General features: G+C 42.1%; 3 protein-coding genes and 1 pseudogene across 4 annotated transcripts; 3 read left to right on the top strand and 1 right to left on the bottom strand.

Annotated features, from left to right (window-relative positions):
- Nucleotides 1-771: 771 nt before the first annotated feature.
- Nucleotides 772-9,989, bottom strand: LOC5501331 (endoglycoceramidase). Of its 2 annotated transcripts, XR_007312596.1 has the most exons (6): nucleotides 8,482-9,989; nucleotides 7,526-8,241; nucleotides 6,847-6,984; nucleotides 2,393-2,609; nucleotides 1,120-1,714; nucleotides 772-1,078 (listed from the first exon to the last, which is right to left on the bottom strand). XR_007312596.1 is itself a non-coding variant. In XM_048731681.1 (5 exons), the coding sequence occupies exons 2-5, from the start codon at nucleotides 8,212-8,214 to the stop codon at nucleotides 1,196-1,198; spliced, it is 1,563 nt and encodes a 520-aa protein (XP_048587638.1). In that variant the 5' UTR covers nucleotides 8,215-8,241; nucleotides 8,482-9,989; the 3' UTR covers nucleotides 772-1,195. The 2 variants fall into 2 exon arrangements, 1 of the variants encoding a protein (XP_048587638.1); XM_048731681.1 differs by having other exon boundaries at nucleotides 772-1,714.
- Nucleotides 9,990-11,336: 1,347 nt separating this feature from the next.
- LOC125570270 lies at nucleotides 11,337-13,664 on the top strand. The gene has a single exon (XM_048731745.1). It carries the CDS (start codon nucleotides 11,346-11,348, stop codon nucleotides 13,662-13,664), a length of 2,319 nt encoding a protein of 772 aa, XP_048587702.1. The 5' UTR covers nucleotides 11,337-11,345.
- Nucleotide 13,665: 1 nt separating this feature from the next.
- On the top strand, nucleotides 13,666-16,219 carry LOC125570203 (annotated as a pseudogene).
- On the top strand, nucleotides 15,328-15,861 carry LOC125570202. The gene has a single exon (XM_048731504.1). It carries the CDS (start codon nucleotides 15,328-15,330, stop codon nucleotides 15,859-15,861), a length of 534 nt encoding a protein of 177 aa, XP_048587461.1.
- Nucleotides 16,220-17,220: the final 1,001 nt, after the last annotated feature.

Raw genomic sequence — 17,220 nt, 5'->3', positions numbered from 1 at the left:
GAGCATCATGTATCCCTTTCTATTGTTCTTCTTTGTTCCCTCAACCAGTCTTCCATCACAAAGCGAATTCCATAGGCACTTCCATGGGTCACATGGGCTGCCTTCTATCGAAGAGCATCATGTATCCCTTTCTATTGTTCTTCTTTGTTCCCTCAACCAGTCTTCCATCACAAAGCGAATTCCATAGGCACTTCCATGGGTCACATGGGCTGCCTTCTATCGAAGAGCATCATGTATCCCTTTCTATCTTCTTTGTTCCCTCAACGAGTCTTCCATCACAAAGAGAATTCCACAGGCACTCCCATCGGACACCTCGTTCCGTCGTTGCTAACTTTGACTTTGTATTGCTTGCTAACAGCGATGTGCATATCATGTCATCTTCAGTCACTAAACTGCTACACTATAAACCCTGGAACTGAAAAGTTACCTGCAGTGGAAACCATGCTTCAGGGTTTAAGAAACCTCGATTGCATCAGTGTAGACACACTTCCCAGCCACACGACATCTCCTGGTCTTATTAAGGGCGCGTTTTTTTACTCGTGATCCCGAAATGAGAATGATTAGAATAGAAAAAAACGCACATTTGTTTCTCCCGAGTTCCCATTCCGGAATGGGATGAAGGCCATTCCACCCATTCTGCTACCTGTAGCAGAATGACTCGAATGCCATTCTGAACATTTTCTACCAACCATTCCCATTCCAGAATAACAGGAACAAACGTGCCCTGAGACTCAAGCTAAGCAGAAGAGAACTGTAGGTTTCAGCGCCAAATAATTTTTTATGAATTTAATGATATTAAACCTGAAAATTTATAATTTTACTTTGTCAATTACAACTAGCGTTCGTTATCTGCCAATATTGATAATATCAGTTTTTTCTTAGTACAGAAACATGCACACAATGATTATGTTTAATCAACTTCTAGACTTAGACCCTGGAATATCTGGTATCTTCTCATCGAAATAAGCAAAATTTACCAGCAATAACTTTTTGAGTTTGTCGTGCAATGCAAAAAGGCTGTACATCAAATTGGCTAGTTGCTAAGAATGTATTCTTTATTTTGTAAAATCAATTTGATTTGCTGAAATAAAACAGTTATTTTGTAAAATTCAATTTGATTAACTGTCAAATAGAACATTCAATCACTGTTAGTTCCAATCTTTACACGGGTTTAGTGCTTGTAATATTCTCATGTCTACTTCCCAGGTGAGATGTGCACACTTATGGTCCCCGAACTACCGCCATGATCTACAAGAACAAAGTTCTTCTGCGGTGAAGACCACTTAGCCACGCCTACTGGAGTGATTGACACCTTGAAGCCACCCCCAACCTTTTGATACGCGTCAGTGTTTAGGTAAATCAAAGTCTCCGTTGATTTACACTTCGGGCTGGTTTCGTATTGCAGGCTGAATTCAAGTGAGACCGGGTTATAATTGAATGCGATTGTGTGCCCTGCTACAGCATGGGGGTAAGTACGGCAAGTATTCTCTACCCATACGTCATTAAGACCGTCCTCGTCCCAAAGGGCTGCTACTTTGTAAGGAGCCTTTTTATTTGAAGGGTAATAAGGCTTATAAATCCAGCCCATCCAGCTTTGGAGGTACTGGTCAGCGGTTGCCATGGTTTTGAGGCAGCTTTGTAAGTCGCCTGAGGAGGCCTGGAACTCAGTTAGCATGCCGCCGCACTGAAGCCTTTTCAAATCATTGTCCCGTACCTAAAAGCATTGGTAACCTTTGTCAAAAGACATTGTAAGTTGCTAAGCATGATTAAAGTTTGCATGAACTAGTAAGCAGGCAAACATTCGTCTAGACGGACGATTAAGAATCAAGACAGACTAGACGGAATGAAGGAACGAAACTAGGGCAGAAGGGAGTCTAGGTAAACCCCGAGAGTCGATGGTCGGAGGCCGAGACTCGAGACTAAGAGCCGAGAGTTGAAACTGATATGACGAACGAGATATATACGAGAACGATTGTCATGAAAATGCCGTGGCTATGCAATGTTTTATTTATATTAAAATTCATGAGCGAGGAAAAACGTTGATTTTCGATATTTCACATATCATGTTCTACTCTCGGCCTCTTAATCTATACTCTCGATGTTTAATGAGCGAGATTTGACTGCGCAAAAAAAATGGGCGAGCGTGGTCGTACAGTGGTTAGCTTGGATGGGTAGGTAGGTAGAAAGGTACACTTAATGGGTCGTACAGTGGATGCTTGGGTAAGTAGGTAGATAGGGTAGATAGGTAGGAACTTACACTTGATGGGTCGTACAGTGGATGCTTGGGTAAGTAGGAAGATGGTAAATAGGTAGGAAGTTACACTTGATGGTTATAGTAAAGTGGATGCTTGGGTAAGTAGGTAGATGTAAGAAGAATAAGATATCATTTTACCTTAAAGTTGAGTTCAACCGGCCCAGATGGGCCATCAGGAAGGTGATAGTAATGGTAGCTCAACACACTGCGGTTTTTATACTTCTCTCCGCCAGGAACAGACTCGAACCCAACCCCATAATCATCCCACGTGACTGGCTCAAAGAATACGCACTTCTGGTCGTCATGGGAACGAATAGCCTTTGCCAGTACCTCATACGCAGGGGCAAGGTTCATCCTAGAAACCATAATTGAGTTAATACTCGAATTTCTAATGAATGTATCGCAACCCGCAGTGCTTCATTTGTGATATACACCTAATTCAAAAATTGTTTTTAGTGCAAACGGCGAATGGTAGTTGCAAGCTGAATGGCATTTATAGGTACTAATTATTCGCAAGCATAAAGGTTATAAATGAACTCCAGTGATGCCTCAAAGTCACGATGGGGGCTCCATACATTTTCTGTACATTATAACCCGACTTATACGGACACCTCGTTGAAAGGACCGTTTAGTGAATGGTTCCAACGTTGTCCCTGAACAGGTTCTACTAGTTAATCCTAGCTAAGGAAGGTTAAAACAAGAGAATAACTGTTAACTGTTTGATGATTTGAGGATTTTTAGTGAAATGTAGTTCGCGATAAAGAAGAATAAAAAACTGCACAAAAGTGTACGCTTACAGTATTTATTTATATATTGATATCGCCTCGCCATCCCCCCCATATCCCCCGCCATATCCCGACTCCCCGCCTGAAAAACCCATCTTGTGTCCACTTGTAGAGCGTTGCTGTACATTGACCCCATGTACCATAAGAGGGTAACGGTAACATATCAACAACTATGTAAGGAAATGAACGCTACACTTAAGTTTTATTCGTGTCATTGGGAATAACCTAATTAATTTAAGCTAGGAGACGTGTAACTTGGGGAGTGCGCAAGGGTGGAAAATTTGTTATTAGAGGATCGCAAATTACTACCGTTTTTTGGCTTTTAAACACAAGGTTCTACAATAAAAGCTCCTCCCACCCACGGGCTCAAGAACAATCAGTTATCAACCAGCCGTCAATGCGTCAACATGTCTAGAAAATTGCTCTGAGCGCTAAATTCAAATTTCATATTATATTATCAAATATCTTTTTAGACTTTTCCCCAAAAATGTTTCTATTTCTAGTAAAAAAATACTATACCAAAAAGTCTGCAATCTAAAATACGAGCGTTTTTATCACAATTCGAGGATAATTTATATAGAGATGCGTTAGATTATGGATAGCGCAAAATTTTGCACCGAAAACGAACGTGAGTGGACAGCAAATCACTAATTTATCAATCTCTTAAAACAACTTTGTTTCCTGTGCAAAAATAGTTTTATTCCAACCGAGGAGACTTTGTGACTGCTAGCGTGGCAGTGATCTGATTATAATTGCAAATTTAAGCGCGAGAGTGGGAGGAACTTTCCCTTTTATAGCGGAGCTCCATAGGTATAAAAATATGGTATAACTATGCGACTTGGTTTTGTTGTCATTGCGCGGGTACCCTATAGTGTCACTCGCCAGTCAGTCAGCCGCGCAAATACAAGCACGAAGCAAGGGACAAAGTTCTTGTCATGAGTTGATTATTTCTTTTTGCCTCAAATTTTGTGACTTAAGGTAAAGTCAAGTAGAGGAGATCTACTAACATTCATTCACGCCAAGACTTATGTAAGGATATGTCTGGTTTTAGCTAGTAAATTTAAGTAAGTAACAGTTCACATTAAAAATCGAACACAAACACAAGAAAGCGACAAAAACAATGCAAGGTTAGTTTCGGACGACGATTTGTATTGTCTATTGAGGATATGACAGTTATTGGGCTTTTTGTTGTCCTTTTTGTTTGCTTTGAGAATGCCGGGTACTTAACTTAGTAATCAAATTATTTGATTATTTGTTCTATCTTTATTCTTGATTGTATTGAAATATTTCATAAAGGCTAACCAATATCGTGTTGCGTTTGACATATACTGTTTATTTATTTATTTTGAATAGTTGTGGAAATTAGTCAGATTATAAATGTCTTGATGAAAAGATTGTTTTGAAAGAAATGTCAATCTTTTGTGAACCAGGGACTACCTGAGGGCCAAGATGAATGCTAAAGACTGGAAGACATGAGAATTGAATACCATGTCTTGAAAGATAACAGTAGGGAGTTTTTATTCACTAGTCATTTGACACCTTTTTGGATTAGGCTTTTAGAAAAGCCTGTTTCCAAGTTAAGAGTCAAAAACAGTCAATACCACCACCCCTCTTGATATATTCTGGTTAAAAAGTAATCTAAAACCCCACATTAACCCCTGACTTCCCCAGGACCATAAGGGAGGGGGCTCAAATGACTAGGGCATTACTATGTGATTCAGCAGTACACACACAATAGGTTTTTTTTAGGACAAGATACTTATATTATATAAAACTAAAAACAAACTTTTGCTTTTTAAATAATAAATCTGTAACGAAAACAGTTTTCTATCGACCTAAAGATAATGGGAAATGGGATATTTTAGGAAAGTACTGAATATAATTATAAGATTATTGTTATTATATTTTCTTTTCAAACATTTAAAGAAGAGTAATATTTCTTCCTTTTCCTCCTCCCTGTTTTTATGCAATTGATGCTCTTTGCTATTTCCCCTCTACACAAAAAAATAAATAAATGAACAGATTTGGTTTTTAAATTAGAAATTATCATTTAGTACTTTGACTTATATATTCTTTTTAGGATTTTCTTTCCAAGTCTCTTTCCCATTACATTTATTTTAGAGGTTTAGATTTATTTCATTGGAATGGTTGGATCCAGGGTTTCCAAAAACACCAAAATATAATGCATTACTGGATGTATATTTGTAGATATTAATTCCTATGGGGATGGAAAATCACCACTTAAAATGGTACATTATAACTTCAGTATTGCATCTTATCTAAAATTGTGTTTGACACTATATTCTATCTTTGAAATCCTGTTTCATCCATTACTTGTTCTTTGAAAGGACAAAGCTTGTCAGAATGTAGCTTCACAAATGTACATTAATGGAACTTTAATTAAGGGGAAAGGTTTTTTTAGGGCAAGACACTTAAACTTTATAACACTAGCAACAACCTTGTTCTTTTTCAATAATATAATTCTGTTCACATAGCTTGGATAGCATAGACATGGCCTCTTTAGAGGCCTGTGGTGGTGAAAGGGTAAAGATAATGGGAAAGGGGAAATGTCAATAAATGCTCAATCAAATTATTTTCATTACTGTATTATTTTTTCACCAAACCTTTCAAGTTGAGTCAATTCCCTTTATATCTCCTCTCCCGTCTACTATTTTTAGTTAATTGATATTCTTTGCTTCCTCTCTACCCCAAACATAGATCAATGAAAGGGTTTGGTTTGAAATTAGAAGTTAGCATTTTAGCACTGTCATTGATGCCTTAGATGTTTTTTTAGGATTTGCTTCCAAAATCAATCTGTTTTTTCTTCATTGCATTCATTCTGGAGAAGGCCACCAACAACAAGGCCACTATATGGTAAAGGGTAGGTGCACCAATATGTAATGAATGAAAGGAGATATATTTTTGGATTTGGATTTTTCTGAATATTCACCAGGAATTGTGTTTGTTAACTTTGATGTACTGCATAATTTAAATTATTGAATAAGGCCTGGATCCATTTGGTTGGTCCAATAAATAAATCTCAGTAAAGAGCAGGATCCTAGATCCCCCAAAAATACCTCGATCAGTCAAAAGGTGTTCAATGCTTGCTCCGCTTTTAGGCAGTGCCTAAATCTATATATTAACCGAGCGCTGTTGAGGAGGAGAGTAACTACTTATTAACCGAGCGGTGTTGGGAAGGAGAGTAACTACTTATTAACCGAGCGGTTTTGACAAGGAGAGTAGCTACTTATTAACCGAGCGCTGTTGAGAAGGAGAGTAACTATATATTAACCGAGCGCTGTTGAGAAGGAGAGTAACTATATATTAACCGAGCGCTGTTGAGAAGGAGAGTAACTATATATTAACCGAGCGCTGTTGAGAAGGAGAGTAACTACTTATTAACCGAGCGCTGTTGACAAGGAGAGAAACTACTTATTAACCGAGCGTTGTTGAAAAGCATTCTTAATTCGCGAAAAATAAAGACCGCCAACTTTAATCTCACGAAATTTAATGGATATAGAAAAATCGATCACAGGTATTGAAGACTCTATTGAGATCTCCTAATAAGGAGATGTAACGAAACTATCGATAATGGTTCAGGAACAAGAAGAACACTTCTCCATCACGGCAAGACCGCTAAGTGACAGCTTATTGCTTTTGTTTCAATATATTGGTCCTGTTTTAGTTGTGGGTGAACGTCATTTCTTTGTTGCTTTCGCGAAATTAAAGACTCGCAAAATGTGCTAAGAAAAATTTCGCGAAATTTAAGACGCGCGAAAATAAAGACGCCATACCCCACCCAAGTACCTGTCTGCCATCTTGGGAACCATCAGTAGCGGGTCGCTGTAGATGTCGCCAGACCAAGGCTCGTTAATCAGCTCGTAACCAATGACACTTGGGAAGTCGCGGAACGTCAACGCCGCCTTGGCCCAGAACGCAGCCCAACTGTCATAAGAACACGACAAAAACTTAAGTTTTGTTATACCGGCCTTAAATAGTAATAGTAAATGCAATTCGCGCATAGTTTTTCTACTTTAGCAATAGGAATGGGTTATTTTGTAGTGGTTTAAATAGTTTAGTCAAGCGAATTGAGTTCACTACTAAAATGTACATATTTGTTTGCAGAAATGCTTTTCATTGCAGGACTACTTTTCATCGACTTAGTTAAAACTTGTTTTTGTTTGTCAGTTTTGTTGTTGTTTTGTTTTTACGCATCTCGAGGCACTTGCGTTCGGTTTTGCTAAATTTTAGAAAAGAAGAAGAAAAAAGAAGGGGTTGAGGGGTCGCCTATTTAATATTTTTGGGCAGAGGGGGGTGATAATTCAAAGCAAGCGGCGCTTACTAAAAGCAGGGCGCTAGAGCGAGCGGTAAAGGATAGAAAGGGTAAGCACTAAAAATATTATCCGTTCAAAGTCCTTTACTAAACTTGTAAAAGTTGTAATGCAAAGCTGACGCATGAATGCGTCGTATCAGAAAAACAGCCTACCTGTCACGCAATCCATCCGTGTTGTTGTACAAGTTTTGAAAGGCCACGCTCGCGGCCTCGGTAGCATAATACGATGCCCACGGAAACTTAGCACAGTCTTCATCTGACGGGTACCCTGTCTTAGGGTCAATCTTATACGGTGCGTGGAGGGGCTCTGGGAAGTTTCTTGCGTTACCAGGATTTGCAGCCCAGTTCGGGAAGCCCTCGACACAGAACTTGCGTGACATCACATCTTGGTGCATATCGAGGAGTACGTAAATCCCATATTTAGCCGAGAGTGTCACGATTTTCTTGATAACCTCAATATAAGTCTCGTTGTATTTCCCGCGCGTTGGCTCCACTCCTGGCCACATGTACCCTAATCTGAGCACATTCAGCCCCAAGGATTGCATTAGCTCCATGTCCTGCTCCGAGAAAGTCCCGGGTGCAAAGCCTTCGAGTTCCGGATGCCAGGGGAAGTGTTTGACTACCACGTTCGAGCCGTGGAAAAACCTCTCTCGGCCATCGGGATCGACGAATCGTTGCGTTGCAGGGTCCACGGATATGGGTTGTAGTTCGGCCGAGGAGTAGACCGCAAGAATAAGGAGTAGGAAAGTGTAGAGGCACGATTTGAGCAGCTCCATTATGACACGATTACATGTGGGGACAAGTTGGCGCGTGACCTCGGAGGTGACATCACGTGACAACATGACATCTCGCAGACATTGCGCAAAACTCTAACATACATGCGGTAGATTAGCATTACTAAAAAGCGGAACTGGCGGAACCAGCTTATTTTGAGTGCAGAGGCAAAGGGGATAAAGGGTTTGGGATGTTATACAAGAATTACGATTTATTACCGAAAAATCTTTTTTTTTAATTCGATAACGATATCGAATAAGTCAACGCTAGAGCAAATGACTACTACGCTAATTCTAAACTTGAAATTAGTCCTGTTCTTTACGATTTATCCTTACCGTAAATGCGGCGTCTAAGCGAGCAAATACACTAGCAGTTACAAGTTCCAAATACACAACTTCACCAGCGTCGTAGCCTCGTGGCCGTCTGGGCTCGTCACGCTCGTGTTAGCCCCCTCAAACACCACATAGCGTGACGAGTCCAGGACGACCGCGACTTTACACACATGTAGAAATTGTCAAATAGAGTAATACGTTCGTAGTATGATATGAAAAATATACAAAATAATTAAATACTTTGTTCTTTTTTGTCTGCACAGGTACCCGCCCTCTGCACGCTAAAACTGCGAGCGCTTACAGGATGTTTTTTTGTTACTTATCCGGAACTTTCAACGGAATTTTTTTACAAATTGCATATGACAGTGTAAAATGTGCGTGAAATAACGTAGCACATTTGCGCTTAATGGTGTTGTTATTTTAGCAAGTCACAACGGAATGAGTGGTCAATAATGTAAATCGCCTTTACTTTACCTTCGGAAAAGTATTAACTACCAGTCCGTTTAGAACAGAGAAACAAAAAAGGAAAAAAAACTTGTTTATGCAAGTAAGAAAAAACATTCAATACCGACAATGCCATTTCTCGACAAATATGTCTTATTTGAATAAATTTAAAACTGTCGGGCATTTGGCATATAGCGACTGCGTATAAAAAAAGAGTGTTTTATTAGGTACTTTTTAATCTGTCAATGGAATGCATTCTTTTTTGGTAGGTCTCCAATTCTTGCAGTCTCAGGATGCACCACCAGACCTCCAATTCCTGCATTCGGGATAACCCTCCTTCTCAACCGGATGTTCCGCTTCAACAAAAGAACATTGAGTAACACCGCGAATAAGGGCAAGGAAAATGAAAAGCCAAGCTCAAAATTCTGGCTACGGGTCTGTATCGTGCGATGTGCTATCCCTGTAAGCCCTTCATCACAAAATAATGCGGGGGAAGATTCGAACCATCATAAGACGATGGGAGTTTGAGTGTTAGCTATTTGAGGGAAGCAACAGAATTTATAATTTTACCCTCTCAGAAGTCCTTCATCTTCGTGAGCTTTCTCAACAAGGTTCGCATACATTGAGTAATTTGTTATCAAACTGTAAAGCCTTCCGTATTTACTCAAATAAGTGCCTCCCCCGAATAAGCGCACCCCTTCCCAGGTTTTATGTAACTGACTATCATAATGTCATTCTAAGACAGCACTGGAGCTCATACACAGGACAAGAAATAGAGTAATAGATGAAAATTGTCAAAATGTAATAATATAGAGAAGAGAAACTGATGTAGTATAAAACTGATATTAAATGAATAAAAACACTTCGGCCACTTCGGGGCGCTTATTCGAGTAAATAAGGTAATCGTTACTTTGTTCACACAAATAAACAATGCGAAACTGGATACGCAAATCGAGTTTTGGTGTCGAGCAGGCATGGCATGCTTTGTGCATCGTCAGCCTTTGTTGTATAAACCTTGATAAACATCCTGTTAGTTGGTAAAGCTAACGTGTGTGTGGAACGGTGGAATAGGGAGATCACGTGACTGTTTGGTTAGACTTAGCGGCAAAATAACAGCAAAGAAAAGCAACTTATTCCGTGCTTACAAAAAAAAGACAGAATTTTTTATTTCAGAAAGGGTTTAGTTTCATTTAAAGATTATATATTTTTTTTTTCGTCGTTCTCTGGTGCGACGGGCGCATCATTTCTGTGACATTTCTGTGTTCAGACACGAAATTGTGGAATTGAAGATCATTAGTATGCGGTTCCGTGGAAGCTCGTGCTTCTAGTTCGCGAAAATGTTTTCACTGGAAAATAGATTCTTTTAAGTCATTTCCCTCGAATATACACCTATTTAAAAAAGGTTGTCAGTGCAGTGCAGTTCTATGACCGAAAGGTTCTTATGGATAGAAATAAAGAACTCAAAAAGGGTGGTCGTATATTTTTATTTTTTTCTGAATTCGGAACAAATATTTTGGGATCCATGGGTCCTTTCGGGCGTTTAACTGCCATTTGCCAATCGCACTGACAACCTTTTCAATAGGTGTATATTACCTATTTTCACACCACCAATCGTTATTAGGAGAATGGCGCTCCCTGCCTCCCCCTCTCCGTCGCCTATGACTCAAAAAGGCTATGCGTGATTAACGAGGGTGATGAAGGCGTAAAAATGTTAATTTTGGTCAAGTTTTAATGCAATTCTAGAGAATGAGCAAATGGAGGAAACCCGGTCACACACGCACACAGTGGCACATAACGACACGCACACAGTGGGCACATAACGACAACGCGCACTGCACAAACAACACGCATACACTATGCATATTAGACATGCACACACTGCACACTTAACGACACGCACTCAGTGGGCACAAAGCGACACGCACATACCGTGGACTTGACACGCACGCACTTTGCAAATGACGAAACGCGTACACTGTGCACATAACGATATAACGCGCACTGCACACACAACACGCACACACTGTGCACATAGCGACACGCACACAGTGCCGTTGCATTTTCTCATAAACACATTTTACACACAAACACACACGTTTCAACAGCCTCCTCTAGTCCCCCTAACCAGGCTTGACGGGACAACCTAAACAAATATCACATATAAAAAAAACAGAACATCAGACATATATATCGTATATTATACTGTACAAAATAGTCTCACAAGAAGAGCCTCGATCTCACGATCATGGCAAGGGACCAAAAGACTCGATTGGCTGGACCAAATTCGACACAGTTAAATCGCCCATAGGGCACTACGGCACCGAACCTCCCTCACTGATGGGACTCAGATGTTAAGAACCTGACTTTGTGGCCCAGAAGGGCAAGACGCAACTCGAAATTTGAAATCCCGTTTACCGGTGCATATGCAAGGGAAATGGGCTGATGAGTCAGGAAAGCTATTAGAGCTCAAGCTGGAAGCTAATTTCTCGGATTTGACCAACTTCGTTGAAAAGAAAGCAAGAGTTGCCAACACAGAGTTCGGTCGGCTAGTCGGTGCGAAACCGGACGATAACAAGTCGTTGAAGCCTGTCGCCAAGTATGAACACACTCCGGCGGTAAGGTCCTCGTTTTTTGCGACTGGAGGCAACGGTATACCAAATGACGACGGCTCCAAGCTACAGGAGGTCAGAACGAAAGTCAATCATTGTACATTTTGTAACGGTACACATGAGTTGGTCAAGTGCTTTAAGTTCAGAGATAAGTCGTTTCCTGGGAGGAAAGCGTTTGCAAGATCTAATAAACTCTGCGACAATTGCTTATTACCGAACCATATTTCTAGGCGCTGTAAAACCTATAGAGCTTGTTTGGTCAGCGGCTGCTCAGAGAAACACCATTCGCTCCTTCACCCACCTACTGGTCAGGCATTGCAGTTACCGCTTCAAGAACATTCTTCCGGTTCCCGAGCTGAAGAAGCGTCACCACCCCCTGCACTGGTCGCTACAGGACCATCGGCGTCTTCCCGTCTTCCTAATGCATCAGGACACCACGTCAGCGATGATAGTTCACATCCTTCATACAAGACAAGAATTGGTCTCAGGATTGTCCCTGTGATAGTCTCTGGCAAAGGTTCCACTGAAGTGCAGACCTACGCCTTCCTTGACGACGGTTCGGATTCCACCCTATGCTCAGACGGTCTTCTTCAGAGGCTTGGTATCACTGGAACTCCTACAACTTTCCAGTTGACTACCCTCAATGCTGAGAAGACTCAGAGGAATGGCGAAGAAGTACAGCTTCAAGTAAGGTCTCTTACTGGTAACGAAACTGTTCATCTCGACAAGGTCTGGTCCGTGGCGCGACTTCCTGTCTCCCCTCGTCACATTGCCGTACCAGAAGATCTTGTCGAATGGCCCCACTTGCACGATGTAGACCTACACAACATTGATAACGCAGAAGTCACTTTGTTGATCGGCAACGATGTGCCAGAGGTGCATTGGACTTATGAAGAGCGGAGAGGACGACGAAAACAGACCTATGCTGCAAGGACCATTTTAGGATGGACAGTTGTAGGACCACTTGTTCAAACTAATAATGATGAAGAAGATTTCATATTTGCCTGTGAAGCCGAGACGCTGACTCACCAGATTAGAAGGATGTATGACGCCGACTTTGCTGAATCCCCGTCGTCTGGAAAAAGTATGTCGGTTGAAGACAAGCGCGCTTTAGCCATCATGGAGTCCTCAGCGTGTTTAGTGGATGGTCACTACCAGCTTTCCCTTCCCTGGAAGTATCAACCGCCATGTCTTCCGGACAATCGTGTCGTCGCAGAGAAGAGATTGTCCTACTTGAAACATCGCCTGGAGAGAAATCCTGTCCTCCATCAGAAATATAGCAAGACTGTGGAGGAGTACATTGACCTTGGACATGCTGAAAGAATCTCTGAGGATAGCTATCCAGTCTGGTATCTTCCTCATCATCCAGTCTTCCACGCACAGAAACCGGACAAGTGCCGAGTTGTGTTTGATTGTGCTGCACGCTACAGGAACACATCATTGAACGACCAACTCCTTCAAGGGCCCGATCTTACTAATAGTCTTGTTGGTGTACTTCTACGCTTCCGTCAAGAACCGATCGCAGTGAGTGCAGATATCGAGAAGATGTTCCACCAAGTTCTTGTTACCCCCGCTGACACAAATGCCCTACGCTTTCTTTGGTGGCCTCACGGTGACCTTACGAAAGATCTTGAAGTTTACAAGATGGTCGTGCATCTATTTGGAGCAAAATCATCACCAAGCTGTGCCAGTTTTGCTCTCCGCAAGACAGCAGAAGACAACAAAGCAGACTTCCCCAAACAAGTTTCTGAAACCGCGAGGCGAAACTTTTACGTCGATGATTGTTTGAAGAGCGTCGCCACTCAAGAAGAAGCAAAGAAACTAGTCCTTGATCTTACTACCTTGCTGGCGAGAGGAGGCTTTCGCCTAACTAAGTGGATGTCAAACAGTCGTGAAGTTGTCTCCAGTATCCCAAATGACGAGCGTGCGCCATCGATGAAGAACCGAGATCTCAATCTTGACGGCCTTCCCGTTGATAAGGCTCTTGGGATGTGCTGGGATGTGGAACAAGACACATTCTTCTTCCGATCTCTCAAGGAAATGAATGCCAACACTAGAAGAGGGATTCTATCCGTAGTCTCCTCTCTGTACGATCCGCTTGGTATCGTCGCCCCCCCTGATTCTCCCTGCTAAGATGTTATTGCAGCGTCTATGCAAGAACGAATACGGATGGGACGACGTCATTTGTCCAGACGAAGTTCGGCAGTGGCCAGAATGGGTGGAGTCCGTCAGATGCCTCTCAGATTGTGTTTTCCTTCCACGATGCGTTAAGCCGATGAGTCTAGAGAGAATAGTATCTACCCAACTACATTGTTTCTCTGATGCTTCTAATGAAGGTTATGGAGCCGTGTCCTATTTGCGTATTGTCGAAAATCAAGGTAAAATCTCCTGCAATATCCTGCTTGGAAAGTCCCGTGTTGCTCCCCTCAAGACCGTTACTATCCCAAAGCTAGAATTGGTAGCTGCGACGGTAGCTGCGAAGCTTCAGAGGCAGATCAGTCGAGAGCTTGACATATCTATACACGAGACCATCATGTGGACTGACTCTACCATCGTGCTCCAGTACATTCAGAACACTGACAGTAGGTTTCCAACGTTTGTAGCCAATCGCTTAGCTATTATCCACGAGTTAACTTCACCGTCTCAATGGCGTCATGTAAGCTCTGATCTGAATCCAGCCGACTATGCTTCGAGAGGGATCTATGTCTGTCAGGATGCTAAGTTGAAGACGTGGTTCCATGGTCCATATTTCCTTCATCAAGACGAGAGTAATTGGCCAGAGCAGCCAGTTTTGCGCCCCACCAAGCAAGTGAATAGTATACAAGCCACCAAACACGAGGAAAACCAAGACAGTGGTTTCCAAGGAGTGACTACTTCAAACAAGTTCCCGAACGAATTCTTCAGCCATTTCTCATCATGGTACAGCCTAAAGAAAGCAGTCGCCTGGCTTCTCCGATTCAAAGATTATCTTCTTTATCGAGCTGGGAAAAGATCTCACGAGGATGTCAGCACCACCCAGCTCACCGTCTCTGAGATCAGAAATGCAGAGTGCGTTGTCCTCAAGTCTGTACAAGCCAAGCACTTCTCGAGGGAGTTAGAAGCTCTAGCAAAAGTAGCCAGCTCCTCATTGCAATGCACCCGGAAGCAGCTGAACAGCGCACAGTATGTAAGTCCATTACGGAAACTGCAACCATTCGTCGCCGACGGCATCATTCACGTGGGAGGACGCCTAGAGCGATCAGCTGAGTTGTCATACCGAGCCAAGCATCCAGTCATACTTCCTGCGAATGACCACATTACAGATCTCATCATTTGACATTACCACCAACTAGGGCATACAGGCTCTAATCAGGTCCTAGCCACAGTAAGACAGAAGTACTGGATAGTGAAGGGTACAGCTGCTGTGAAGAAGGTACTTGGAACATGTATCAAGTGCAAGAGATGGAATGCCAGGCCTGGTAATCAGATAATGGCTCCTCTCCCGTTAGCACGTGTGACACCATCTACTTGCCCCTTCTCCTCAGTTGGAATCGACTACTTCGGTCCGATACAAGTTAAAGTCAAGAGAAGTCTAGTGAAGCCCTATGGTTGTATATTCACTTGTCTCGCTATGCGCGCCGTGCACATAGAAGTTTCCTATGATCTGTCGACGGATTCATTTCTGCAGTCATTCTCGAGGTTTGTGAGTCGCAGATGACCTCCAGTTCAAGTATACAGCGACAACGGTACCAACTTCAAGGGCGCCGAGCTGGAAGTAAAGAATGCTCTCAAATTGAGGATTCGGATTGAAGACAACATGCGCAAGCTTGAAGTAGAGTGGCACTTCAACCCCCCTAAGGCGAGTCACTACGGAGGTGTCTGGGAACGCATGATTCGTTCCATTCGTAAGATTCTGCGCGTTCTGCTGGGTAATCAAGTGGTGGATGACGAGACGCTGTTGACTGTTATGACAGAGGTTGAAAAGATCTTGAATGACAGACCGCTGACTCGTGTTAGTGATGACCCTAACGATCTGGAGCCCCTGACGCCCAACAAGTTGCTTCCAGTCTACCGGAACGCCTGTAATGCACCTGTTGATCCCTCATTCGACAGGTTTACGCGACGCTGGAGACAGGCTCAGTACCTGTGCAACATATTCTGGAGGCGTTGGCTTCACGAGTATCTGCCTGCATTGCAAGAGCGCCAGAAGTGGCTTCACCCACGCCGCAATCTTGTTGCTGGAGATCTCGTTCTTCTTGCTGACGAGTCTTGCCCCCGTGGGCAGTGGCCTCTTGGTTTAGTCCAAGAGACCTTCCCCATTGATTCGGACACGTCCGACAAGCGACTGTGAAGACAAGTACCGCAGTGTTCAGACGAGATGTTAGGAAATTGTGTCTCCTAGAAAGAGCCTGAACACTCTACGAACCCTTCGGATTCAAGACGATATTAAATAACATTGTTTCCTCGATTGGTTATTTTAGATGCAAAGACTCTCGCATAGATGTAGAGAGCCTTTCGGGGCCGGTGTAGGAAACAATGACTGTATTCTTGTTCTGTTTGTGCGTTTACTGTTATTTTTTTTTTCTATTGTCAATTAACTATCCGTGTTTACATGTTATAAATTTTAGCAAGTCCTTGGCCAAGGCATGTTGGTTTTACCTATTGTTATATTTTAGCGAGTTTATGTAAATTGTTCATGTAACTTTGTAGTTTGTCAAAATCTAGTCAGTTTTCAGTTGTATGCTGCGCCGCCAGCAATAGTTTTCGCTCTATTGTCGAAATTTCACCGTTAAGGTAAAGTAATTTGTTATTAACCTATTTCCTTTTTTCCCTATTACAGTGTAGAGTAATATATGTCTGTATTTTGTTTCAGTACCGTATTAAAGGGAAATTATATTTACGCGTAACTTGCGGTACAAAACCCTTAATCAATTTATCACACTCAAGCTATTTAGAAGCGCTCCGTTAATCCATTCAAGATGAAATGCAATACTCAAAAAAAATGATTTTTCAAAAATTTGTCTATAGGGGGGGGGGGGGGGGGTGAATAGGGGTATGTAAATCCGCCGATCCGCAATATTTTCGGAGCAAATCCGTGGATCTGCAGAATTTTTTAGATCCGCATGGTTTGACAGATAAACAATAGCATCGATTGAAATTTATTTAAAATCCGAAATTCGACCGTCAAAGCAGTCAAAATCCGAAATCCGCGCCCGAATTGTCAACAAATCCGTGATCCGCCGTACTTCCAAAATCCGCCAATCCGCTGAAATAATCTTCAAAATGCGTAATCCGTGAGCATTTCGGGGCCGAATCCGCCGATCCGCGAACCTATTCACCCCCCCCCCCCCCCTTATAGACTTATATTTGTCTCCTGATTACAAAAATGTGTTTCTTTTTAAAATCAAACGAATATTATATATTTAATGGATTTTTCCTTATTTTTCTCGGCTTGACCCCGAAAAACACTACAAAATTTAAACCAAGTATCGCTACCTGCAGCGAGAAAAATAAACAGCGCAGAAACACAACAACAACACAGGAGGCAACCAGGATATGTGCTCTCAATATTATTTTAATCTCGGCTTAATCCAGTAAAAATAGAATATTTGACAGATTTTCTCAAATATAGCCTCGCCTCCATCATTTTGCACGATCGTCAAAACGACAAATTAAGGCCTTAAAAGTCGCATCTGGTACATTGCTCTAT

Source organism: Nematostella vectensis, chromosome 8 (genome assembly GCF_932526225.1).
Source record: "Nematostella vectensis chromosome 8, jaNemVect1.1, whole genome shotgun sequence".
Lineage (NCBI taxonomy): Eukaryota > Metazoa > Cnidaria > Anthozoa > Actiniaria > Edwardsiidae > Nematostella > Nematostella vectensis.
The sequence above is the reverse complement of the archived record's forward strand: the minus strand, read 5'-3'. Positions and strand labels throughout refer to the sequence as shown.